The 26,090-nt window shown below is 44.9% G+C and overlaps 1 protein-coding gene across 3 annotated transcripts; it reads left to right on the plus strand.

Moving 5' to 3' along the window:
- The first annotated feature begins 7 nt into the window (after positions 1–7).
- On the plus strand, positions 8–20,706 carry FAM76B (family with sequence similarity 76 member B). Of its 3 annotated transcripts, none has more exons than XM_075266144.1 (10): positions 8–440; positions 2,920–2,984; positions 4,054–4,108; positions 5,550–5,705; positions 5,800–6,005; positions 12,186–12,233; positions 12,748–12,828; positions 13,404–13,536; positions 15,358–15,459; positions 16,215–20,706. In XM_075266144.1, exons 1-10 carry the CDS (start codon positions 357–359, stop codon positions 16,302–16,304), a joined length of 1,020 nt encoding a protein of 339 aa, XP_075122245.1. In that variant the 5' UTR covers positions 8–356; the 3' UTR covers positions 16,305–20,706. The 3 variants fall into 3 exon arrangements, with proteins under 3 accessions (XP_075122245.1, XP_075122243.1, XP_075122244.1); XM_075266142.1 differs by having other exon boundaries at positions 219–440; positions 13,386–13,536; XM_075266143.1 differs by having other exon boundaries at positions 219–440; positions 13,401–13,536.
- The last annotated feature ends 5,384 nt before the right edge of the window (positions 20,707–26,090 follow it).

Consider the following 26,090-nt stretch of genomic DNA (forward strand, 5'->3'; position numbering starts at 1 on the left):
TTGTTTATTTTGTAGTTTTATTTGTTCGGTGAGCGGGGCGGGCGGTGAAGAGACCAGAGCGGAGCTGTGACGCGGCCGCCAGGAGGAAGAGGCGTCCGCCGGAGGAAGAGGCGTCCGCCGGAGACGTCGTGTTCAGCGCGGCCTCCTGTCCCAGCCTGTGGGCGGATTGTGTAACGCGGAGGGGGAAGGACAGAGGAGGAAATTCTGCGACGGGCGGGCGCCCCACACTGAAAACTACGCCGTCCGGGAGACAGAAGTGGTCGGGCGGCTCAGTGTGTGTGACCTAGCCCCGCCGTGACGGCTGCTCAGCCCCCGCGCTCCGTGTCCTCGCCTCCTCAGTGACTGCCGGCCGGAGGATGGCCTCGGCTCTGTACGCCTGCACCAAGTGTAACCAGCGGTACCCGTTCGAGGAGCTCTCCCAGGGTCAACAGCTCTGCAAGGTGTGTGAGGGAGGCCCAGCAGGGGGCTCCAGCCCTGGGTATGCGCTTCCCCCGTAGAGGCCTCGTCTGGCCGGGCGGAGGCGCTGCCTACAGGGCGCTAAAGGACGGGCGAGCTGCGGGGGCGTCATGTCCGTCATCAGTCCCGTCATCTCCTCCATAGCGCCCGATATACCCTGTGCTATAAGGGGCTCATTATACACTGCCGAGTCACGTGACCCCGGACCAGCCTCCTATACAGGATAATAGAACGAATTGTTATTCCTTAGAAGCCATAGCTGCTGCAGAACCTCTTTTTGCTTTTCTGCTCACATTGCTATGGTCAGATTCTTTTGATCAGAGGGAGCAGAAGTCGTCGTAGGAGAGGTTCTGCAGCAGCTACAGATCGTAATACACCTCTCAGCTGCTGCGGAACCTCTTAAAGAACGATTTCTGTCTCCTCTGATCAAAAGAATAATAACCCATTCTATTATTCTAAGTCGCCTGAGAGGTTCTGCAGCAGCTGACTGGTTTACAATAATAAAATTGATTGTTATTCTTTATAAGCCATAGTCAGCTGCTGCAGAACCTCTTTGTTTTTCTGCTCACATTGCTAAAAAAAAACAATGGTCAGATCATTTTGATCACAAAGAGCAGAAATCGTCCTATGAGAGGTTCTGCAGCAGCTACAGATCATAATACACCTCTCAGCTGCTGCGGAACCTCTAATAGGACGAGATCTGTCTCCCCTGATGAAAAGAATCTGACCATTGTTTTTTTTTTTTTTAGCAATGTGAGCAGAAAAACAAAGAGGTTCTGCAGCAGCTGACTGGCTTAGAATAATAGAATTTATTGTTATTCTTTATAAGTCACCCGACAGCCCTGTAACCTGTATAAAAAGAGGTTCTGCAGCAGCTGACTATGGCTTATAAAGAATAACCAATTCTATTATTCTAAGGCACTCTAGAGCCCTGTAACCTTTATAAAAAGAGGTTCTGCAGCAGCTGACTGGCTTAGAATAATAACATTTATTGTTATTCCTTATAAGCCATAGTCAGCTGCTGCAGAACCTCTTTTTTTTATACAGGTTACAGGGCTCTCGGGTGACTTATAAAGGATAACAATAAATGCTATTATTCTCAGTCACCTGACAGCTATGTAACCTGTTATAAAAGAGGTTCTGCAGCAGCTGAGGGGTGTATTATAACACAATGCAGGTGCTGAAGATATTTTGGGGGGAGTGATTCCTGTCAACTTTGATTTTAAGAAAAAAATGAAAGCTCATCCTTTTTTTCAAAGATGATCTGCAGCAGCTGAGGGGTGTATAATACCATCTGTAGATGCTGCAGAACCCCTTTGCTTGATTTCTGTTCACTGTTTTGTCTTAAGAAGTTCCGCAGCAGTGGAGAGGCGTCTTATGATGACTTGCAGCTGCTGCAGAACTTCTTTGGCAGTGATTTCTGCTCATCTTAATGAAAAAAAAAGTCTTATCCACTTTGTAAAGAAGATCTGCAGCAGCTGAGAGGTGTCTGATGATGATTTGCAGATGCTGCAGAACATCTTCAGGGGTGATTTCTGCTCATAGTAGGAAAAAAAAAATCAAAAATGATTATTTCTTTTTCTAATATATAATCTGTAGCAGCTGAGGGGTGTGCTATGGTGTCACTCAGCTGCTGCAGAACCTCTTTGTTAGGAGATGGGACAGTATAAGGCAGTCTGTGGTCGGGGAAAAGAAGTTGGTTGCCTGTGTAGGAAGAGATAAGCAGCGCCTATGTTGTGCCGCTCATCTCCGCCTAGTCATTAAAGGGGTCCTCAGGGGCTGGTGATCTGTTATTAGGTAATAAATCAGTGGGGTCTGACTCTGCAACCCCCTCCCACCCCCACTTATTAGCTTTATATTGATGACGAATCTTCAGGCTACATCATAGATCACTAAGGCTCCGTTCCCACGGAGTAACGCGCCGCGCACAGACACATACACGTGTCAGAGTGTGAGTGATCAAACGGATCCCATTCACTTCAATGGGTGCCGGCTTATGTTGGGTTAAAAAGCCTCCCATTGACTTCAATGTGTAGCGCCCGTAAGCCGGCACCCATTGAAGTGAATGGGATCTGTTTTGAGCGCTCACACTCTGACGTGTATACGTGTCTGAATGCGCGGCGCGTTACTCCGTGGGAACGGAGCCTCAGTGATCCAATTTAATAGTCTAGGGAAAGATTGTCGTTGTACTGTGCTATAAACCAGACTGTGTGCAGGGTAAACTGCGAAAGGGTCATGGCGTATACTGCCGAAAGTACATGAATAGAAATGAGCCAGATAATCCCTTTAAATGGGACCACGATGCTCCTCTGAGTGCTGTGGCCTTTTACTGTGACGTTGTTCAGAGCCGGACACAGACAGCTCCGTACACTGAGTAGTGACCCGTCCAGGCACTGCCGCTCTAAGTCACATCTATAGGACAGGGATGTTTGATGTTAATACTTATTTTTATTTTCCCCCTAGGAGTGTCGCATCGCTCATCCTATCGTGAAGTGCACGTACTGCAGGTCAGAGTTTCAGCAGGAGAGGTAAGGCCGTATATGTCATGATTACTAAATATCTTGCCTCCACACGTAATGTGTCTTCCAGGACTTCTTTACTGATGTATGACTAGGTCATTGGTGGTGGTCTGATACCTGAGACTCCCACCAATCAGCTAGCTTTTTTTTTTAATGTAGATAGTGAGCCCCATATATAGGGATCACAATGTACATTTTTTTCCTATCAGTACATCTTTGTAAAATGGGAGGAAATCTACACTAACACGGGGAGAACATACAAACGCCTCAGAGATGTTGTTCCTGGCGGGATTAGAACCCAGGACTCCAGCACTGTAAGGCTGCAGTACTAACCACCGAGCCACCGTGCTGCCCCAGAGGCCATAGCATTTGGGTTAGCGCTGCGGCCTGTATTGTAAAGGGTGCGCTTAGTATTGCAGCTCAGCCCCAATGACTTGAATAGGACTGGACCATGTGACCGGTGGACATGACCTCATCAGCACTCTTCAAACACCTGATGGCTGGGGCCCTGGTTGTCGGACCACCACCAAACACGTTGACTGGATGAGCTATGCTAGCAATAAGTTATCCATAGCGAAGTCTCAGAAAATGCCTATAGCACAAAGGATAAGTGATAAACGTCTGATCACTCAGGGCCTCACTGCTGGGACTTTGGATGTGAGAATGGGGGTCCCAAACCGCCCACCCCACAAGCCTGACTTGCAATTGATTCAAGTGTCTCACTATGATGGAGGACTGATGAGTATTAGAAGGCTGTGGGCCCCTTTCTAGTGATCACTGGGGATCCCAGCAATGTACTGTATCATACACCGAACCCATCAGAGTAAAGAGATCCTGCAGAGGAGATCAGTCGTCACCAAGGCAATTCCGGCCATGAACTTCTGACCTCAATAGGCTGCAGTGTCTGTGCAGGTCATATACTACATGAGTAAATACTGGGAAGTCTCTCCTTACGTGCCAGGCCCGTTCACACACCTATGGGTTGATTTGCATGTTCCTCAGCTGACCCAGTTTGCTGCCAGGGCTCTCCTCACGTTACCTGCCATTGCTGATTTTATCCACCTTTTTGTTTCTCTAGTAAAACCAACACTATATGCAAGAAATGTGCGCAAAACGTAAAGCAGTTTGGAACGGTGAGTTGCCTTTATTCGCCTGCACATACATTGTGTATCCCCATTCTCTCCAGAAATGATATTCCTATATGGATGAAAGTATCAGACAGCCTGGGTTTGATCCCAGTCGAGCACATTACCTGGTTGGGAAATTTTCCACGCTTTTTATAGCATTGCAGTCTGCAGTCCATCCTATTCCTCTGTGCACCCTTCTCTCTGTCACTATGGGACGGGTTTATTAATCGTTCACACTTAAAGGGATTCTACCATTAAAACCTCTTTTTTTGTGGATAAGACGTCGGAATAGACTTTAGAAAGGCTATTCGTCTCTTACCTTTAGATGTGATCTCCGCCGCTCCGTTCCTTAGAAATACCGGTTTTTACCGGTATGCAAATTAGTTCTTCCACAGCGATGGGGGCGGGTCCCAGCGCTGAAAATGCGATTGGGGCGTCCCCACTGCAGCTCAAGAACACGATCCTGCGATGCCTCTATCTTCGACTGGATCCTCCCCTTCTCTGTCGTCTTCCTCCTGCGTCACCTCCGACGCCTGCGCAGTTGGCTCTGCCAGTGAGACACTAGTAGAGCCGACTGCAGATGCCGGCCAGCAGCCATTTTTGAGAGGCCGCTCTTGCTCTTGTAGTTCAATGCAGGAGCGGCCTCCCAAAAATGGCTGCCGGCCGGCATTCGCACTCGGCTCTGCTGGTGTCTCACTGGCAGAGCCAACTGCGCAGGCGTCGGAGGTGACGCAAAGATAGACGACGAAAGAAGGGGAGGATCCAGTCGAAGATAGAGGCGTCGCAGGATCGTGTTTTCGAGCAGCAGTGGGGACGCCCCCATCGCATTTTCAGCACTGGGGCCCACCCCCATCGCTGCGGGAGAACTAATTTGCATACCGGTAAAAACTGGTATTTCTAAGGAACGGAGCGGCGGAGATCACATCTAAAGGTAAGAGACAAATAGACTTTCTAAAGACTATCCTGACGTCTTATCTACAAAAAATAGGGTTTTAATGGTAGAATCCCTTTAAGCAACTATCACTATTCTAATATTAATCAGGACCAGACTGTAACAATTGCCAAGTGGAGTGTTAGCCCACTGGGCAACATTTCCAGGACTTGTGTAATGCTGACCTATCCTTAGGACAGGTCATCAATATGTGAACGCTAGGAACTCCGCTGATCAGCTGATTAAAGAGGCCACAGCATTCGGATGAGCTCTCTGGTCTCTTCACTGAATACTTATTGGGGCCGTGCTTGCTATTGCAGCTCAGCCCCATTCACTTGAATGAGAGTAAGTTGCACTGTACCATGTGACCGGTTGACCTGACGTCAACAGCTGATCAGTGGGGTTCAGACACATGGGACCCCCGTTCATCTCACGTTTTTATAAGCCCCTTTGATACAATATTATAATCCCGAATTCTATTTTATTTGCCATTTCTCCCTCTTTTATTCTCTGCAGCCCAAACCTTGTCAGTACTGTAATATTATCGCAGCGTTCATCGGCACAAAGTGTCAACGTTGCACCAACTCAGAGAAAAAATACGGACCTCCACAAACCTGCGAACAATGCAAACAGCAGTGCGCATTTGACCGCAAGGAAGAAGGCAGAAGGAAGGTGAGAGATACGTAGAAGATACGCTGCTTAAAGGCAACTCCTGTCAGGCAGCTCCTTAAAATCCCGATCCGCTCTCTTGTGTCTCCTTGTGCAGGTTGATGGGAAGTTGCTGTGTTGGCTTTGCACGCTTTCCTACAAGAGGGTTCTCCAGAAGACTAAGGAGCAGAGGAAAAGCTTAGGCTCCACCCACTCTAATTCATCATCCTCTTCTCTTACCGAGAAGGACCAGCATCATTCTAAACACCATCATCACCACCATCATCATCACCACCATCACAGGCATAGCAGCAGCCACCACAAGTAAGTGTCACATGCGGATCTCACATCGGATCTCTCAGAACCATGACATTGTATGGTAATGCATAGCTGGAGTTATCAAAAATGTCTGCCCGTAGACTAAGGCCTGGTGTATTGCCATTGATAGTCTATTGGCAGACGACACAACATGGCAGGTTGCGGAGCATAAACTAAACCTTTAAGGGCTCTTCTCATCTTCTGAAATGGCATAAATTTAGGATATGGCATGATTTTTAGAGATGAGTGAGTAGTAGTCGATCGAATACCTCCCCAGGCTATTCTCCTCCTATCTTTAGATTTCTTCTCCGTGCCGCCATTTGGTAGAAATCTGGGTTTTCCTTGGTATAAAAATGAGTTCTCTCGCAGCACTGGGGGCGTTCCCAATGCTGCGAGACATATCTCCAGTGCCGCCTCAATCTTCTTCTGGAACGGCCTCTCCCTGCGTCTTCTTCCATCCTGGGTTTCAATCTTCTAGGCCTCAGGCTGAGCCGACTCTGCATGCCCGGGCCACAAGGAAATGGTCGCTTACTCAGTAAGCTGGTGTAAGCGGCCATTTTCTTGTGGCCGAGGCATGCGCAGTCGGCTCTGCCCGAGGCCTAGAAGATTGAAACCCAAGATGGAAGAAGGCGTTCCTGAAGAAGATAGAGGCGGCGTTGGAGCTTCCTCTCGCAGCTTTGGGGAAGCCCCCATTGCTGTTTGAGCACTGAGGCCTGCCCCCAGTGCTGCAAGAGAACTTGTTTGCATACCAACGAAAAACGGGATTTCTGCTGAACGGCGGCGCAGAGAAGACCTCTAAAGGTAGGAGAAGAATAACCTTTCTTAAGGCTATTCCTAAGGAAATCCAATGATAGGATCCCTTTAACCACATGAGGACCGCCGTACGTAAATTTACGGCCTCATGTGCTGGTACCTAAAGACCGGACTATTGCCGAAATACGTCCGGCCTTTAGGTACCTTTCTGGCGGGGGGAGGGGTGCGGGGGGGACAGGGGTTAGGTGTTACTAACACCTAACCCCTTCCTCCATAACGTCCAGTCGGAACTCAGTCCGACTGGACGTGTTAACCCTTTCGATCGCGCCGTGAAACATCACGGCGCGATCGAAAGGGATCCGCCGATAATTTAAAGTGATCGGCACCCCCCGCGGCGAGATCGAGGGGTGCCGATGTCAGTAACAGGTAGTCTGGGGTCTGGCCAGTGACCCCAGACTACCGGAGCCCCCACATACCTGGTGATCCTGCCAGGCGGTGGAGGAAGTGAGCGATGCAGCTCACTTCCTCTGCAGCTTACAGGACACGAGCAGGTTCATGTCCTGCTCGTGTCCTGTCTGCTACTGTGTAGAATCAGTTGATGCTTTCATCAAAGCATCAACTGATTCAAGTGTCCTAAAGGGACACATGAAAAAGTAAAAAAAAAGTTAAAAAAAAAATAATAAAGTGTATGAAAAAAGTAATAAAGTTCTAAAGTCCAAAAATCCCTTTTTTTCTATACAAAATGAATTATATAAAAAAAAGCACTAAAAATTAAAAAAAGCAATGCATATTTGGTATCGCCGCGTCCGTAACAACCTGTACAATAAAACTGAAATAATATTTAATGTACACGGTGAACGTCGGAAAAAAAAAACGGAAAAAACTCGCCGGAAATAATGATTTTTTGCCATCTCATCCTACAAAATATGCTTCAAAAAGTCATATTCACCCCACAACAGTGCCAATAAAAAGCGCACATTTTCCCGCAAAAAATAAGCCCTCAACCAACACTGTCAACCGAAAAATAAAAATGTTACGTCTCAGAAGATGGCGATGCAAAAAACATTGATTTATGTCCCCATATGTGTTTTTGTTCTGCAGACTTAGTATCGCATAAAAAAATAACATAAATGAGGTATCGCCGTAACCGTACCGACCCGCAGAATAAAGGACACATGTTACTTATGCTGTACGCTGCATGGCGAAAAATTTAAAATGTAAAACTCAATGCAGGATTGATTTTTTTTTTTTTAATCCAGCAAGAAAGAGTTAATAAAATGTAATCAGTAAGTTGTAGGCACCCAAAGATGGTGTCATTACAAAATGCATCTCATCCTGCAAACAACAAGCCCTTATATGGCCACGTCACCAGAAAAATAAAGAAAATATAGCATCTAGCAATGTCAAGGCAAAACCCCCCAAAAATCGCCAAATTATTAGAACACAACTGGCTGCGGCAGATAGGGAATATATAAGCTGTGCGAGCGAATATCAGGGGACACCCCAGATTTACAGCTTATGAGCGAAAAAACACCAGAAGTGACCCCCAGAGTGACTCCCCCAATCATAGGAGCTACTGGGACATAGTAGGGAATTTGGTGTCTGCAATGTTCTCCGCACAGCTTATACATTCCCTCTTCGCCATCCGCTGTGCAGTCACGTCTGGGATACTAATACTCACTACACCCCCTGAGAAATTCTTTGAGGGGTGCAGTTTTCAAAATGGGGTCACTCCTTTGGGGAATCCACTTTTCTGGTACCTTACAGGCTCTACAAACATGACATGGCGTCCAGATACCAAACATCAAAATCTGTACTCCAAAAGCCGCATCGCGCTCCATCGCTTCTGCGCCCTGCTGTGTGCCCAAACTGCAGTTTATGACACATGTATGACACTGGTGTACCCAGGATAACGGACGTAATGTCATATGTGGGTATAAACTGATATTAGGGCACAGCTGGACGCAAAAGGGAAGAAGGGTTATTGGGTTTTTGGAGCACAGACGGTTTGGTTTTTGGATGCCATGACACTTTTGTAGATCTGAAACGCCAGTAAAGTGGAATCCCCTGATATGTGACCTTATTTTGGAAACTACACCCCTGAAGGATTTCTCCAGGGGTACAGAGAGCATTTTTAACCCCCAAGTGTTGCTATAACTTATTATCCATAAATGAATACGAAGCTGATTGTGAGAGGTGAAAATGACAATTTTTCCAGGAATACGTCATTTCAGTGCGTAATATGTTGTGCCCGCCTTGTATCAGAGATGAACGCTCTAAAAGCTGTTGTGCCCGGGATACCCGCTTACCAGTTTTTGGAGTGTCTCTGCTGACATAAGTTGGGCACAACATATCGGGCACTAAAATGGCGAATCTCTGGAAATTTTTCATTTTTAACTTCTCATTATCAGCTGTGATTTCATTTCTGGAAACTAAATAAATGCAACACTCAAGGGTTAAAAACGCTCGTTACAACACTTCATAAATCCCATCAGTGGGCTAGTGTCCAAAATGGGGTGACATGTCTGCGGATTCCACTTTATTGGCAATTCAGGGGCTTTGCAAAAGTGGCATGGTGTCCTAAAACCAAACTGTGCTCCAAAAACCAAAATAGCGCTCCTTCCCTTCTGTGCCCGGCTGTGCCCAAACAGCCATTTATACCCACATATGGCATTAAGTACGTTATCCGGGGTACACCAGTGTCATACATGTGGGCATACACCGCTATTTGGGTACACAGCAGGGCGCAGATGTGAAGGAGCGATATGTGCTTTTGGAGTGCAGATTTAGATTCTTTGTTTTTGGACACCACGTCACATTTGCAGAGGCCCTAAAATTGTCCCTACAAAATGGGGTCACTTCTTGGTGAATTCCAGTTTACTGTCACCTGTGTAGTTTCTAAAATGGGGTCACAATGGGGGGTTTCCATTGTATTGATACTTTAGGGGCTCAGCTAATGCGACATGACACCTGAGAACTATTCCAGCCACATCTGCTTTCTAAAAGCCAAATAGCGCTCTTTCCATTCTGAGCCCCACCGTATACCCATACAGCAGATTATGGCCACATATGGGGTATTGCCGTGTTAAGAAGAAATTGTGTAACAAACTCTGGGGGGCTTTTAATTCTTCAGCTACTTGCAAAATTAAAAATATGGCGCTAAATGGACGATTAATTGGAAAAAAAAAGTAATTTTTCATTTTTACGTCCCATTGTTAATAAAATCTGTGAATCAGCTGTGAGGCCAAAATGCTCACCAAACCCCTAGATAAATTCTATGAGGGGTGTAGTTTCCAAAATGGGGTCACTTTTAGGGGGTTTCCACTTTATTGGTACACTAGGGGCTCTGCAAATTCGACATGGCACCTGAAAAATATTCCAGCAAAATCTGCCCTTCAAAAGCCAAATAGCGCTCTTTCCATTCTGAGCCCCACCATGTTCCCATACAGTAGATTATGACCACATATGGGGCATTTCTGTGTTCAGGAGAAATTGTGTAACGAACTTTATGGAGCTTTTTTTCCTTTATCCTCTTGTGAAAATGAAAAATTTGGGGCTAAATTGACAGTTTGTTGGAAAAAAAGTAAATTTTCATTTTCATGTCCCAATGTTAATAAAATCTGTGAAACAGCTGTAGGGTCAAAATGCTCACTCTACCCTTTGATATGTTTTGTGGGGGGTGTAGTTTCCAAAATGGGGTCACTTTTAGGGGGTTTCCACTGTATTGGTTCTCTAGGGGCTCTGCAAATCAGACATGGCACCTAAAATTATTCCAGCAAAATCTGCCATCCAAAAGCCAAATAGCACTCCTTCCATTCTGAGCCCCGCCATGTTCCCATACAGCAGAATATGGCCACATATGGGGTATTGCCGTGTTCAGGATAAATTGTTTAACAAACTTTGGGGGGCTTTTACTCCTTTAACCCCTTGTGAAAATGAAAACTTTGGGGATAAAGTGACATTTTAGTAATTTTTCTTTTACACATTCCAATGTTAGTAAAATCTGTGGAACAACTGTAGGGTCAAAATGCTGACTATACCCCTTGATGAATTCTGTGAGGGGTGTAGATTCTAAAATGGGGTCACTTTTGGGGGGTTTCCATTGTTTTGGTACGCTAAGGGCTCTGCAAATGTGACATGGTGCCTGAAAATTATTCCAGCAAAATACGCTGTTCAAACACCCAGTGTCACTCCTTCCCTTTCGTGCACTGCCGTGTGCCCAAAAATCAGTTTACACCCACATGTGGGGTATTTCTGTGCACGGGAGAAATTGTATAACAAAATTTGAGATGCATTTTCTCCTTTAACCCTTTGTGAATGTGTTAATTTTAGGTCTAAATGAATGTATTAGTGAAAAAAAATGAAATGTCTAAATTTGACCTCCATATTATTTTTATTCTTATGAAATGCTTAAAGGGTTAACAAACATCCCAAATGCTGTTTTGAATAATTTGAGGGGTGTAGTTTTGAAAATGGGGTGATTTATGGGGGTTTCTATTATATAGGCCTTTATAATTCCTTTCAGAACTGAAGTGTTCCCTAAAAAATTAGTTTGAGGAATTTTCTTGTAAATCTGGAAAATCGCTGTTACACTTGTAAGCCTTGTAACGTCCAAAATGAATTAAAAGACGATCAAAAGATGATGCCGATATAAAGCAGAGATATGGGAGATAATATTTATTCATGTATTTGGATGGTATGACTATCTGCCTGAAAAGCAGAGAATTTCACATTTTGAAAATTGCAATTTTTTCCAAATTTCCATCAAATTTGCTAGTTTTTTTATAAATAAATACAAAAATATTGATTAGTGTTTACCACTAACGTGAAGTATAATGTGTTACGAAAAAACAATTTCAAAATCACTTGTGTAAGTTAAAGCGTCTCAAAGTTATTGCCATTTAAAGTGACACATGTCAGTTTTGAAAAAAGAGGCCCGGTCCTTAATGTACTTCTGGGCCTGGTCCTTAACCGGTTAATGCTGAAGGTGAATTTCTACCTGCTGACCTCACAACATGGGACCATGTTCTCTAACCTGAGACTCCCATCTCTTGCTGCACTACAACTTTTGACATATTGGAAGTCACAGGTTAGAGACAACCACACAAACTGCTGAAAGTCTGATTTGAAATCCTGTTGGGTCATATGTGTCTGTGTCTCTCGGACCCTTTATATTGCATACACTATACTAGTTCCGTGTTCTTTCATACACTTCATTGTCTCTCTTGGTATATACATAAAGCTGCTGTTCCTCGGAGCAGCATTATTTCTAATATAAAGAAGTTTTTCCACAAGCCCACCCTCCCTCCTATCCAGTGGGTTTGCCGCTAGCTCCACCTGCTCCATAGACTTGACTTTGGCATCCGCAGACTTTATTGCATCTTTATTAGAATGATCTAAAGCTCTAACCAATCTGTATCTTCTTCCCTTTAGAATAAGTAGTCTAAGTCCTGAAGGAGACCAGGGAATTTGGAAGCAAAGGTACGTACCCGCGAGTTCTACAAGAAATAACACTTCAGCAAACCAGAGTGACGTCTGTGTTAAAGGGGTTTTGTGTTAACCCATTCCTTTCAATGGGAGCATGTATTATTGATCACTGGGGATTTCGGCAGGGATCAGTGGATGGGGGCTGCTTGCTTTGAGAGATTTGTTCTCTCCCCTGCCTGCTGGTAAACAATGAAGGGGCTGCAGCATTGGCTCAAACACCACAGCTACTTTCAGATGGTAGGTGGGGAGGGTGGGGGTCCCGAGTGCTGATTTTGTGAGTCCTTTTTAAAGGGAGTTTGTTCCAAAAACTCAGCATATCCCCCATATTGAGGGGTGTTTTCCACTTGTGAATAGAGGCTGCTGTTTTTGTCAGCTCTTTGGGGCATTGAGGAGGTTGTTGTTGTTGTAAGATTAGGTTCAGAGGATCCTATCGGGGGAGGGGGTATCATTTTAAGGCTTTAAAGATGATACTCATCAGGCTGACTTACGGGGACTCTTCTCATTGCAGTCATAAATCTACAACAGCAATTCAGAATGAAACTCCAAAGAAAAAGCCTAAATTGGAATCCAAGCCATCCAACGGAGACAGGTGTGTATAGTATAGGGAATCCTAAAACTCTATCTCTTGTATCTGTTTCTTGACTCATAGGGTAGAAATTTAGGGCACCCTGGTCCTTTAAGGCGATGGATGCTGCAAAGCCCACTCAACGGCCCCTCTGAGGTATTTGGGCAGGACTTGTCCTGAACCATCACGCATTGAACTGTCTATAGTAGTTTGGATCTTACCAGCTGTGATCCCAGCGGCTGCTCCTGCCATTACGGGGTCCAGTCTCTAATCCAGTCCATGCTGACCCCAGACCTAGACATGTCCTTATACAACAGTGGGTTTGTTAGATGTGGGATGTTGCTGGGTCAGCGGATAATAGAAGCATCTATTTGACCAGTAAGGAGGACTCGTTGCTCTCCTTCATATATGACATGGGGTATCTATTAGCTGCAGGGACGCCCATTAGTGGCCAGGATAGTATAGATCTATTTATTAAGCTATTTACCTGTGTACTGTGATTCTTTTCCTTTGTAAACTGTGCTCATATTACAGAAATCATCTTAATTTTTTTGATATTACAATAAATATTTGAATTCCAGCATGTATTATTTTAGTAGTTCGATCAATCAGTCGACGGACAGCGGCGGTACAGACAACTTTGTCCTTATCAGCCAGTTGAAAGAGGAAGTTATGTCACTGAAACGTCTCTTGCAGCAAAGAGATCAGACCATTCTGGAAAAGGATAAAAAGGTGAGTGACCAGGGGGTTAAAAGAGCAACTCCAGTCCATTCCCGCCTAAACCGTACAATATAATGGACCACCTAGCACTGGGCCTCATTCACCATTGTCCTGCAGGTGTCGCATACTGTTTAAAGAGGACAAAATGTACTCCCCCCCCCCCCCCCCCCCATGACTTCTTTGCCAGTTACAAGCTGTGATCAATCAGCTCCATAGTCTTTGCTGCAACATAATAATAGTACAACTTTGCCTGCACATCCCCTTAAGGAGTTTGGGAGTTTTTTTCCATTATCAAAATGTATTTACAGAATAAGGGGATGAGCGTCTGACTACTGAGGCCCCCCCACGGGTTATTGGAACAGAGGCCCCGTGTCCCCCCTCTTTGATTGAAGGCACAGTCGGCCTCTGGGCAAACACCACAACTTCAAAAGAAGAAAATGGGTCCAAAATCAGGAGCAGACAATAGTAAAATACTAAAATATTTATTGAGAAATTTTAAAGGGATTCTACCATTAAAACTTTTTTTTTTTTTCTTGTGGATAAGACGTCGGAATAGCCTTTAGAAAGGCTATTCGTCTCTTACCTTTAGACGTGGTCTCCGCCACGCTGTTCCTCAAAAATACCGTTTTTTACCGGTATGCAAATGAATTCTCTCGCAGCGATGGGACCGTCCCCACCATTGCCAGAGAATTGTCTCCAGCACCGCCTCCTTCTTCGTCCACTGCGTCATCTTCAATGCCTTCTTCCGGCACAGGCTCATAACCTAGCAGAATAGACTGTGCAGGTGCACAGACCACGGGAAAATGGCCGATAACAATACTGTGCAAGCGGCCATTTTCCCTTGGCCTGTGCGCCTGCGCAGTCTGCTCTGCTCTGCTAGAAGTTATGAGCCTGTGCCGGAAGATGATGCTGCGGATGAAGAAGGAGGCGGTGCTTGGAGACACTTCTCTGGCAGCAGTGGGGACGCCCTCGTCGCTGCAAGAGATCTCATTTGCATACCGGTAAAAAAAACTGTATTTCTAAGGAACGGCGCGGCATAGACCACGTCTAAAGGTAAGAGACGAATAGCCTTTCTAAAGACTATTCCAACGTCTTATCCACAAAAAAAAGAGGTTTTAATGGTAGAATCCCTTTAAAATTCATTCAGCAGGGGAAGTAATCAACATGAAAGGCTAAATGGCAGCGGGAACAGGAAAGATAACAATTTGTGTGAATGAATTTCAGAATATATAAATAATCAGTATATTAATACACACAAATTAGAATGATAGGCAACAGACTTGGATACATACTTTAAATCCCCTTGCTATAATAAGAAGGCAAATAAAGTAATAAATAGGAGTATATAAGTAGAAAATCAGAAAGAATTAGACAACCAGCACAGGAATGTATTGAAATTAGAAACAATTTAGTTAACGTGATGCATTGTATGGCATCACACTATGGCTTCCTTCATAAGTATTTGGGCTCAGCCAGGTCTGGTGAAAACATTGTAAGCTGCTCGGAGACACCTGATCAACATGGCGGATCCTTCCTTCTCCTTCTGACAGTGAAGAGCTACGATACCGGCACCAACAGCTCTTCACCGGGGGCACAGATCCTGAAAGCTGATAGTATTCTGAATTCAGCGCACTGTAGGTTTCTAGCGCTATATAAAAGCGCATGTGCCCCAAATGGTGGAAGGTCCTCTGTAAGCACCCTGATGCATCTGGAGCACACAGGGGGAATAAAATGAGGAAGGGCTGTGGTTTACCTGGTGACTGTTTTTCTTTTTTGCTTGTGATTAAAAGTACTTAAAACACCTTTGTTTTTTGTTTTGTTTTTTAATCTCAGCTTACAGAACTTAAAGCAGACTTCCAATACCAAGAGAATAATTTGAGGACAAAGATGAATGGCATGGAAAAGGCTCACAAGGAGTCTGTGGAGCAGCTGCAGGTATGGCCGGTGTCCCCGTGTGGTAGAACGTCATCACTCCTTGGACAGGCATATGTGTGTGACATCTAGAATCATCAGTCTTACGTCTGTGTGGGCTGACGCTTTGCTCCCCTGACCGCTCAGGCGTTTAAAGAGACCGCAGTATTCAGGTCTCTGCTGAATACCACACGCAGTACTGTGTATTCAGAAGCGGCTGTGCAGTTTTTAGTTTTGCAGCTGAAACACATTCGCTTGAATGGGACTGAGCTGAAAACTTGGTCATGTGACAACTTAAATTGACGCCATTGACTTGTGAAGGCAAAGCTATCCCTCTGACCAGATAATAGGTACGCATTAGTTAACTCTTTTAGTCTAAGGCCTCATTCACATCAGCATTTGGATCCCCACCCTCGCGGCAAGCACACAGACCCCATTATAGTCTATGGGGTCCATGTGCTTTTACAGCACGCCGCTTGCAATTGCGTTTGTATTCCGTTCGGGGGGGTCCCCATGTTATGGATGTGAGTTAAGCCAATCCCGTCCACGCACTGTGGATATTGTAGTTTGTCCCCTTTGGCTTCCAACGTTTGCAAAATAAACCCAGTTTAACTGGATAGCAAACCATACAAATCCCACAGTTCCAGCCAGCAGACATCTTGCAGATTCGCAGGGTTTCCTTGACATGACCTGAAGACTGTCCGGGTTCTCATCGGCGCGTGCGTGACCAGCCATAGACCTTCCCGCATTAACACCGCTTTTTATTTCATCCTTTTTAGGGCAAAAATCGGGAACTGCTGAAGCAGGTGGCGGCTTTATCCAAGGGTAAAAAATTTGACAAAAGCGGCAGCATCCTGACCTCTCCTTGAGAACCTAACTTGTTTGGAGGACTCTCAGTTTTTAGGTTTTTGGTTGCTTTTTTTTTCTCCCCTTTTATATTCTGTGAAGCCCTTAAAAATGACCCAGTGACGAGGGAATCTTATAGTCTTTGGTTTCTAGTTATTTACCGGACGCGTTCCTTCGCTTTTTACACGACAGGCAAATAACTTCAACTGGCTTGAAGACACCCCGGTCATTTCTGCAAAAAGCATCGCTTACCGCAGCGCCATTTTCAGAAATGTAAGCGGCAATAAGACAGGCAGCCGGCCTCACCTTTGTAGGGGGCGCGTGACAAATACACAACTGCTGTGTGTGGTTTTTAGTGAATTAGGGAAAAAAAATTTTTTTATTAGTATTATTGCTGGTGCTCAATGATTTTAGTGGTCACCCAGCTTTCCCAGAGACGGGTCATATACAGGATGGGATGGATCAAGGGGATTGTAGAGTTATAGGTTGGACTTGATGGACCGATGTCTTCATCCAACCTCATCTACTATGTAAGGGCTTGTCCTCATCAGACGACAGGTTCCTGCGCCCGTGTGTCTGCGGTAAAGTCGATCGAGAGTCCCTTGTGCAAAATGTCTCCCCATAATCATGTACAGAAAATAGAATATAGGATAGATCCTCTGGGGTAGATTTGTGAAGCCTCGATCACTCTCCCCCACTGTCTGCACTGATCGCTGGGGTTTTACCCTTCGGCTCAGCTGAAGTTTTGGATCTCTGTGTCAGAAACTGTTACTATCATTTAATATTAAAATATAAAGTTTTTTGAGATTTTTCAGCCCTCTTTGGCGTCTCGTTCTGGCGTGGACATTCTCACGTAGGTTACCTTCAATGATCTATCGTGTCTGTGTCGAGCGTGTCTCTCGTACGGCGCCGGCGAGGTGGCGTCGTAGGATCTGTCGCGGATTTTTACTTGCAAGTGCCTTTGGTGTAACCTTTTTAATTTATAGGAGCGTCGAGGGAGTCATGTACATAGGAATCTTTTTGTCTGTATGCGGATGACCATGTGTTTTAATTGTTTCGTAGAAATCAGGCATGATTTAACCTCTTGTGTGCCAAAGGGCCAGGGAAAGCCTTGCTTCGTTTCAGGCATTGTGGGCCGCCTTTCTAGGCGAGCAGGACATGAACTGGGTAACCCGTCTAGCGTGGGGGTTTTTTAAGTCTGGTTTTACCGGATCCTTAATATGGCTGCTTGTCGGGGCCACCGCTGATCACCAGGATGGGATTGGTGAGTTCCTTGTCTGCCCATCCATTCACCTCTGTGGGACGGACTGAGATGGCAGGACAGCAATCCATTATAGGATAAGTGAATGGGGTGGGGGCGTCAGGACTACCAATAGAGCACCTGACAGACTCCCCTTATGTCCTATCCCTTAGAGAGGCATCCGGTAAGTAAATGTGTACCGTACGGCCATACATGAGAAAATCCTTCTGCAAATACAGCAGGAATAGGCCTTTAAAACGGTTGTCACCCAGCTTTCCCGGATGCCTGATGACTAAATCTATCTAGGTATATAGTCAACTATCATGGCCAACACTTGATGATTTGTATTTGCAAGTGAGATTAAATAATCGGGGTGAATTTTTTTTATTTGTTTTTTTTTTCCCTCAATATTTTCTTCATCAGAATCTTTTTGAGTTTTTTTTTTTTTTTTTTCCCCATCTACGTCAATGCGAGATTATGTAAAAAAAGGAAAAAATAGAACCGCAGCATGAAGACTCGTGATGTGATCAATGTTCGAGTGTCATCGTGTTAATGGTTCGGTGCATGAGGCCCCCCCCCCCCCCCTTTTTTATCAAATTGGTTGCCTGTTAGGAAAACTGAGTGTGAAGCGGAATATGTGTACAGAGCCGGCCATCGATGTACGCCATGATCTGTGACTACAGCTGAGCTGCAGCGTCTGCAGGGAGCCTGTATTTGTCTAAGACGTTCCCCCCCGCCTCATCATTGGTTCAGTCTGCCGCTCTGGTACTGTGAATGCACAGGACCACTCCATGTCCTAATCATGGGGGTAGTCGATGGTCAGCCCTGCACACTGACTTGTCTGTCTTAGTGCTTACCTATCTTTGCTAGTTTCATCCACCACAATTGCTTACATTGTATATATTAAGTTTGTTGGCATTTCTTACGATACCAAAGGCATTTATGCAATTCTCGAAGGGACGTAAGGAACAAAATATAGCGCCGTTTCCTATCCCGACTTCTAAGTAGAAGCTTATTCCCTGTCCCCCACTCGCATGAATGAGGCCAAGGTATAGAACTATATGGGTACCACAGAGGGTTTGGGGTTATCTCGCGCTCAGGTCCACCTGGAGGGTCTCTCACTTTCTGGATGTCCCACAAGCTCCTGCCCTATAACCCTATAGGGGGTCAGGCTTTCTGAGCCCACAGCGGCAGTTTCTCATCCATCACAATGATGGACCGTATTGGTACCCAATAAACAGAACTTGATTTATGATCATGGCGTCTCGATGGTGTGAACGCAGCCTTATCCATATCACAGACGCGGCTTCAAAGTGAAGCTTTAATGTTAGATCCGACTAGTCTTGCAGTTTGTCCATGTTCAGTCTTGTGCGGATAGAACATTTCTTAAAGGGGTTGTATCCCGTAGCCACAAGATAGGCGATAGTGATGGAGTCTGGTCATTGGGGACACGATCAGCCATCACCCATGCGCTGTACTACCCCATTCCCTTGTATGGGATTGTCGCGATAGCAGGGCATGACCGCCGCTCCCACCAAATGGGCGGGGAATTTGGGATCCAGTAGTTGAAATCCCACTTACTCCCTATCCTGGGGGGGTACTTGTTCATGGACAACCCCTTTTAGTATTTGTCAAATTTACTAATGTAAAATATATATTCAAGGGCTCCTGTTATTTATGTAGAACTTATTGAGCTGTTTGAGTTATAATTTTTATGTTTTTTTTTTTTTAATTTAAGGCTGGAATCGGTGTAAAGTTATATTATATTTAGTACCCGACACTGTAACTGAAGCGTCATTTGTCTTATTAATCCAAATGATGAACTGGATTTGTCTGAATTATTATATTTAGCCTATTTAAAAATAAATAATAAATAAATAAAAAAAATATTAAAAAGCAGTACATAAAGGGTTAACTTTATTAGGAGGCTTTAAGCTTAAGTGGGTGTAAATTTAAATTTTTGTCTTTTTTTTTTCCCCCTTTCCCTACCGTTTCTGCTCAATGGGTCATGAGAATAACTTCAAACATCACTATTAAAGGGGTTTTCTGCGTGTTTTTTTTTTTTTTTCTCCCCTTTGGCAAGGCCAGCAGTCAAAGATGGACAGGGGTCCGGTGCCTGGGATCCCCTGCGCATCAGTCACATGGTCAGTTTGTAGCTCAGTCCCATTCAAAAGTGAATGGCGCCGAGCTGCAATACCAGGCACGGCCACTATACAGTGCACGGTGCTGTGTTTTTTGTTTTTTTTCAATGAACCAGACACCCAGGACCTCCACCGATCAGCTGATTGAAGAGGGCGCAGTGTTTAGATAAAGAGCATGACCTCTTCAATTGTAAACAGAGCCTAGCACCCTACATTACAAAGTGGCCATGCTTGGTATTGCAGCTCAGCCCAATAACCTCTTCCTAAGGATAGGTCCTAAATCTTATAAGCCTAGAAATCCCCCTTTAAAGGCTGAGGCCCCATGTGGCGGAAACATGGCAGATTTTGTTGCATTTTTTTGAGCCAAAGGGAAATATATAGGGCCCTCTTATACTTCTACCTTCTGCTTCATCCACCCCTGGATTTATCTCAAAAAAACACAACCAAATCTGCTACAACAAAAAAAAAAAATGTATTTCCGTAACGTGGGGCCTCAGCCTTAAACACAGATCTCTAAATATTGGAATTGGATATTTAAAAATTTTAAAAAACTTTATTTAAAAAAAAGTTATGTATAATTTGTATTTTTTAGGGGCTTCACAGTATTAAGTCCACAGTAAATGTTACTATATCTTAACCTCTTTTTTTTTTTTTTTTTTTTTAACTTTTAAAATTGTATTAAAAAAAAAAAATAGAAAAAAAATATATTTGACATCTATTCTTAGGTCTATAGTGAACTGCAATGGATGGAAGTTTTATTTCATGTGGATTGGATAAGATGTATTATATCGTGCTCGTTCGGGATATTTTCAGATGTTTAGTGGTATTACCCCCGTGAGAATTTTTTTTTTTCCTGTGTATTTTGATGCTTGTGAATACGCATTGTCCTAACTTCCATCATGTATATCTGTCCCAAATATGCAGTCTCGACTCGACAGTCTGCTTTTTCACCTGTATAGATTATTTGAATACTGTACTTGCACATCTTACTGTTGGCATTTTGTATATTTTTTTTCTAAATCCAATATTTCACAATAAAAATATTGAGAAAGCAAAAAAAATCGTGTTTGTGTTTTTTTTTGTTGATGAACTCGACTTCAAAATTATGGATATCTGTCCAAGTAAGGGTCTATTGACGCGGAATCTGCCTCAAAATCCACATGCAAAACTGGCCTAATCGAACCCATCAATGTCCAAATACTCTGTGTGCATTGACCCTAAGGGCTCGTTCACACAGGGTAAGAGGGGGCAGATTTTGATGCCGAATCCACCTCAGAATCTGCCCCCTCACAATAGAGGTCTACAGTGGGGCAAAAAAGTATTTAGTCAGTCACCAATAGTGCAAGTTCCACCACTTAAAAAGATGAGAGGCGTCTGTAATTTACATCATAGGTAGACCTCAACTATGAGAGACAAAATGAGAAAAAAAAATCCAGAAAATCACATTGTCTGATTTTGTAAGAATTTATTTGCAAATTATGGTGGGAAATAAGTATTTGGTCTGTAACAAAATTTCATCTCAGTACTTTGTTATATATCCTTTGTTGGCAATGACAGAGGTCAAATGATTTCTGTATGTCTTCACAAGGTTGGCACACACTGTTGTTGGTATGTTGGCCCATTCCTCCATGCAGATCTCCTCTAGAGCAGTGATGTTTTGGGGCTGTCGCTTGGCAACACGGACTTTCAACTCCCTCCAAAGGTTTTCTATAGGGTTGAGATCTGGAGACTGGCTAGGCCACTCCAGGACCTTGAAATGCTTCTTACAAAGCCACTCCTTCGCTGCCCTGGCGGTGTGCTTTGGATCATTGTCACGTTGAAAGACCCAACCACGTTTCATCTTCAATGCCCTTGCTGATGGAAGGAGGTTTGCACTCAAAATCTCACGATACATGGCCCCATTCATTCTTTCATGTACCCGGATCAGTCGTCCTGGCCCCTTTGCAGAGAAACAGCCCCAAAGCATGATGTTTCCACCCCCATGCTTTACAGTAGGTATGGTGTTTGATGGATGCAACTCAGTATTCTTTTTCCTCCAAACATGAAAAGTTGCGTTTCTACCAAACAGTTCCAGTTTGGTTTCATCAGACCATAGGACATTCTCCCAATACTCTTCTGGATCATCCAAATGCTCTCTAGCAAACTTCAGACGGGCCCGGACATGTACTGGCTTAAGCAGTGGGACACGTCTGGCACTGCAGGATCTGAGTCCCTGGCGGCGTAGTGTGTTACTGATGGTAGGCTTTGTTACATTGGTCCCAGCTCTCTGCAGATCATTCACTAGGTCCCCCCGCGTGGTTCTGGGATTTTTGCTCACCATTCTTGTGATCATTTTGACCCCATGGGGTGAGATTTTGCGTGGAGCCCCAGATCGAGGGAGATTATCAGTGGTCTTGTATGTCTTCCATTTTCTAATTATTGCTCCCACAGTTGATTTCTTCAATCCAAGCTGGTTGCCTATTGCAGATTCAGTCTTCCCAGCCTGGTGCAGGGCTACAATTTTGTTTCTGGTGTCCTTTGACAGCTCTTTGGTCTTCACCATAGTGGAGTTTGGAGTCTGACTGTTTGAGGGTGTGCACAGGTGTCTTTTTATACTGATAACAAGTTTAAACAGGTGGCATTACTACAGATAATGAGCGGAGGAAAGAGGAGACTCTTAAAGAAGAAGTTACAGGTCTGTGAGAGCCAGAAATCTTGATTGTTTGTAGGTGACCAAATACTTATTTTCCACCATAATTTGAAAATAAATTCTTACAAAATCAGACAATGTGATTTTCTGGATTTTTTTTCTCATTTTGTCTCTCATAGTTGAGGTCTACCTATGATGTAAATTACAGACGCCTCTCATCTTTTTAAGTGGTGGAACTTGCACTATTGGTACTTTTTTTCCCCACTGTATGTAGGCCGCTAGCTTCCTTTTTTCCGTGAGTGGTTTGTTCAGGCTCACTGTCCTTTCTTCAGGCGGATTCAGCCCTGACCTCCGCCTCGTGACGCCACCCTCCAGACTAAGCCTATTCATTTGGGCATACTCCGATGCGGGAAGCCGCGACAGTAGCAGCAGGCACATTTTGGCCCTATTCTGACGCAGCTTCCCACATCAGAATCAGGACCAAAATATGCGGCCCTGTGCGAACGAGGCGAAGAAATATAAAGTCAGTTTTGGCTTTGATTCATAAAAATCAGCAGCAAAAAACCCACACAGCTTTTTCCCAACGTGTGGCCTCAGACTAAACTAGTATATTAAACAATTTAAAAGGATCCTATCATTCAGATGACATTTTATCTAAGTACCATGTTGGAATAGCCCTAAGAAAGGCTATTCTTCTCCTACCTTTCATTGTCTTCTCCTACCTTTCGTTGTCTTCTCCGCGCCGCCGTTTGCCTACAATCCTGGTTCTTGTCGGTATGTAAATTAGTTCTCTCGCAGCACTGGGGGTGGGCTCCAGTGCTCAGACAGCACTAGAGGTGGCCCCAATGCAGCAAGAGAACTCTCTCCAGCGCCGCCTCTTCTTTTTCAGCAGCGTCATCTTCAGCCTCTTTTTCCGGTGGTGTCTTGTAACTTCTAAGGCCTCCGGCCTTGGGCAGAGCAGACTGCACATACTCATAGGCCATGAGAAAATGTCCGCTTGTAAGTGGCCATTTTCTCAGGGCCTGTAGGCATGCACAGTCTGCTCTGCCCGAGGCCTAGAAGTAAGAAGACACCGCCGGAAGAAGAGGATGAGTAGGCCATTCCTGATGAAGATGGAGGCGGCGCTGCAGAGTTCTCTCGCAGAATTGGGACTGCCCCCAGTGCTGTCTGAGCGCTGGGGCCTGCCCCCAGTGCTGCGAGAGAGTTAATTTGCATACCGAGAAAAAACAGGATTGTAGGCGAACAGCTACGCGAAGAAGACGACGAAAGGTAGGAGACGAATAGCCATTCCGACATGGTACTTAAAATAAAAAAAAAAAAAAAAATGTCTGAATGATAGGATCCCTTTAAACGTTCCTCAGAAATTGGCCCAAGGGTCACCCATTCAGAACGTAATTTAGAATTTTGGTTTCCCTGTCCCCTCCCTAGCCAACCAGGACTCTGCTCTACCTTGAAAGGCTGAAACTTGGGTGAGTTTGGACTCTGCCACAATATAATGACCCCTAAATGTACCTCCATTCACATAGAAAAAGTTTTGTTAGATTTTCATTCTCAAGAAGCCAATTGAAGACATGGTGGGTGTCTTATGGAGTAGCGGTTCTCAACCCACTCAAGGGAAGTACCCCCTATTGAGAAAAGGTCCCTACCGAGAACCCCAGGAGTAGTGACCTCTTATAAATGAGGAATAACAGAGATGCTAGTGCCTCTTCAGTGCCCCACAGTGCTCAAACATCTAACATAATGACCCCTGCATGTATAACTCAATTGCCCCCATGTTGACTATCCAAACATGCTTTATTTCCCCTCATTTTCTGTACACAATGTATGAGGGCTCCATGAAAACTGCTCCTCCTAGGGAGAAAAATGGCTGTCCCTTTCACTTCCGAGTGTAATATGAGACATACGCTCTGGACTGCAGAGGTCGTGTACATGCACAGATTTGGGAAACTCATGGTGAAGGCCGGCAGACTACTTCGACAGCTCAGCCTGGCCCTATCATTCTCCGATGTACTGCAGCCAGAAGGCCGATCACAATGCAGGGGGTGGAGCAGTCTGGAGTGTCGGTGACACCCTCTGTGCTCAAGGGTGCTCCTTTGCATAATGTTTCTTAAAATTCTCAGATAACTGAGGATCAAATTTGGGAAAAAAAAACAACCTTCTATATTCAGCTGCACATAAAGTATGTGACCGTGTTTAGCTTAATTTGCTCATTCCTGGTGGCAGATGCCAAAAATTAGACCAAAAATACACAAACCGTGTGAAAAATGAAGTACACCCTTCTTGCCTCCATAGGAAGTAAGATATTATGTATCTATCAGGCGTCGGACCCCCTTACTTACTGATTCCTGCTCATAGAAGCCTCCGCTTCCCTCCAGAGGGCCCCAGCAACATTATATTGGACGTTGAAGGGGAAGCGGGGATCAGTAAGTAAATAGGCCCCATTACCTGCTGGGGTTACTCCAACAGCTAACAACATAATAAAAACAATCAGGGCCCCCCTAATGTCTGGGGCCCTGTAGCAACCTCTCCGACTGCTACCACAGCACTTTGTGCCACTGCCTCTTGTGCCAGAACCGATCCCATGGAAAACTATGGGGTCCTTCTTGGCATCAATTTCACTCCAGTGGGGTCCACACAAACTGATAGGTGCGCCGTATATATATATGGACGCACAAAAAGACGTTCTAAGGACAAGATGTCCGGATACATCAAATAGAGCTTTTGGTTTGCTCCATCCTTGTTGTTGTACTGCAGGGGGAGAGGCTCCTGCTGCAGCCAGTTGTCTTACAGGCAGACCCATTACAAGGAGAGTTAGGCATGGTGGAGATCCTGTGAATAAAAGGTCACAGATCAGCGTTGTCCTGGTCATCCACTGTGCAGGGGAACCTCACCATGGCAGGACCAGTTATGGTTTCCTGCTCCGTGGGGTGGCCAGGAGCACCACTTTGTACATAAACCCTTCTCATGTGATGACTTTTAAATGGGAATATCCCTTTAATAGTTGCAATTTTAACTTTATCCACTAGAGGCTGCTAGCATGACACAGGTGTTAGGTATCGGCAGTACAGTAAAGCGAGGATGTAATAAATAGGCTGCTTGTATTTCTTTTAAAATAGTTGTTTTTGTGATATTAATCCTGAACATTAACCCCTTCTTGGACCTTATTTTGATGTTTATCGTAACGGCAGCTGAAAAAGTTTGAGAATTTATAGGACCCTCAGCTTTCATCTTTTCGGAAGGGGTAAACTAAGAATACCTGGTCAACCAGCAAAGATGTTGTAGGAGCCGACTAACAGGTCCGGGCCGTTCTCATGTACCACAGGGGTGTAACTACCGGAGTAGTGGTTGCCACAGGGCCCGGGACATTAGGGGCCCGGTGACAGCCGCTAGCGCTGCGTTTTTTTTTTTTTTCTTAATAGGCCATAGCGGATCTGAAAAGACACCCCCCCCCCAAGTATAATAATAGTGTTTGTGGGGCCCGTGGCGTCACTTACCGATCCTGGCCCCTACCAGGATCGGCAAGTAAATAGAGCCCGTTACCGGCTGGAGTAACGGCCCCTATTTACTTGCTGATCCTGGCAGGGGCCAGGATCGGTAAGTGACGCCGCGGGCCCCACAAACACTATTATTATACTTGGGGGGGGTCTTTTCAGATCCCCGAGTAGAATGATCAGAGGCCTGGGAGAGGTATGGTAACATAAAAACAATTTTAATTACCTCTCCGAGCAGGCTTCGGACCTAGTTGTGTGACGTCCTGCATGTCATTGAAGATGGCCGACACCACCGAGGAGTGCAGCGG

Source organism: Leptodactylus fuscus, chromosome 2 (genome assembly GCF_031893055.1).
Source record: "Leptodactylus fuscus isolate aLepFus1 chromosome 2, aLepFus1.hap2, whole genome shotgun sequence".
Taxonomy (NCBI): domain Eukaryota; kingdom Metazoa; phylum Chordata; class Amphibia; order Anura; family Leptodactylidae; genus Leptodactylus; species Leptodactylus fuscus.

Bases quoted from the DNA above. Each gene is read 5' to 3' on its own strand.
- FAM76B (XM_075266142.1), top strand. From the start codon at position 357: ATGGCCTCGGCTCTGTACGCCTGCACCAAGTGTAACCAGCGGTACCCG. The intron at 4,109-5,549 runs GTGAGTTGCCTT...TATTCTCTGCAG, and splicing joins ACGTAAAGCAGTTTGGAACG to CCCAAACCTTGTCAGTACTG. The intron at 15,460-16,214 runs GTATGGCCGGTG...CATCCTTTTTAG, and splicing joins AGTCTGTGGAGCAGCTGCAG to GGCAAAAATCGGGAACTGCT.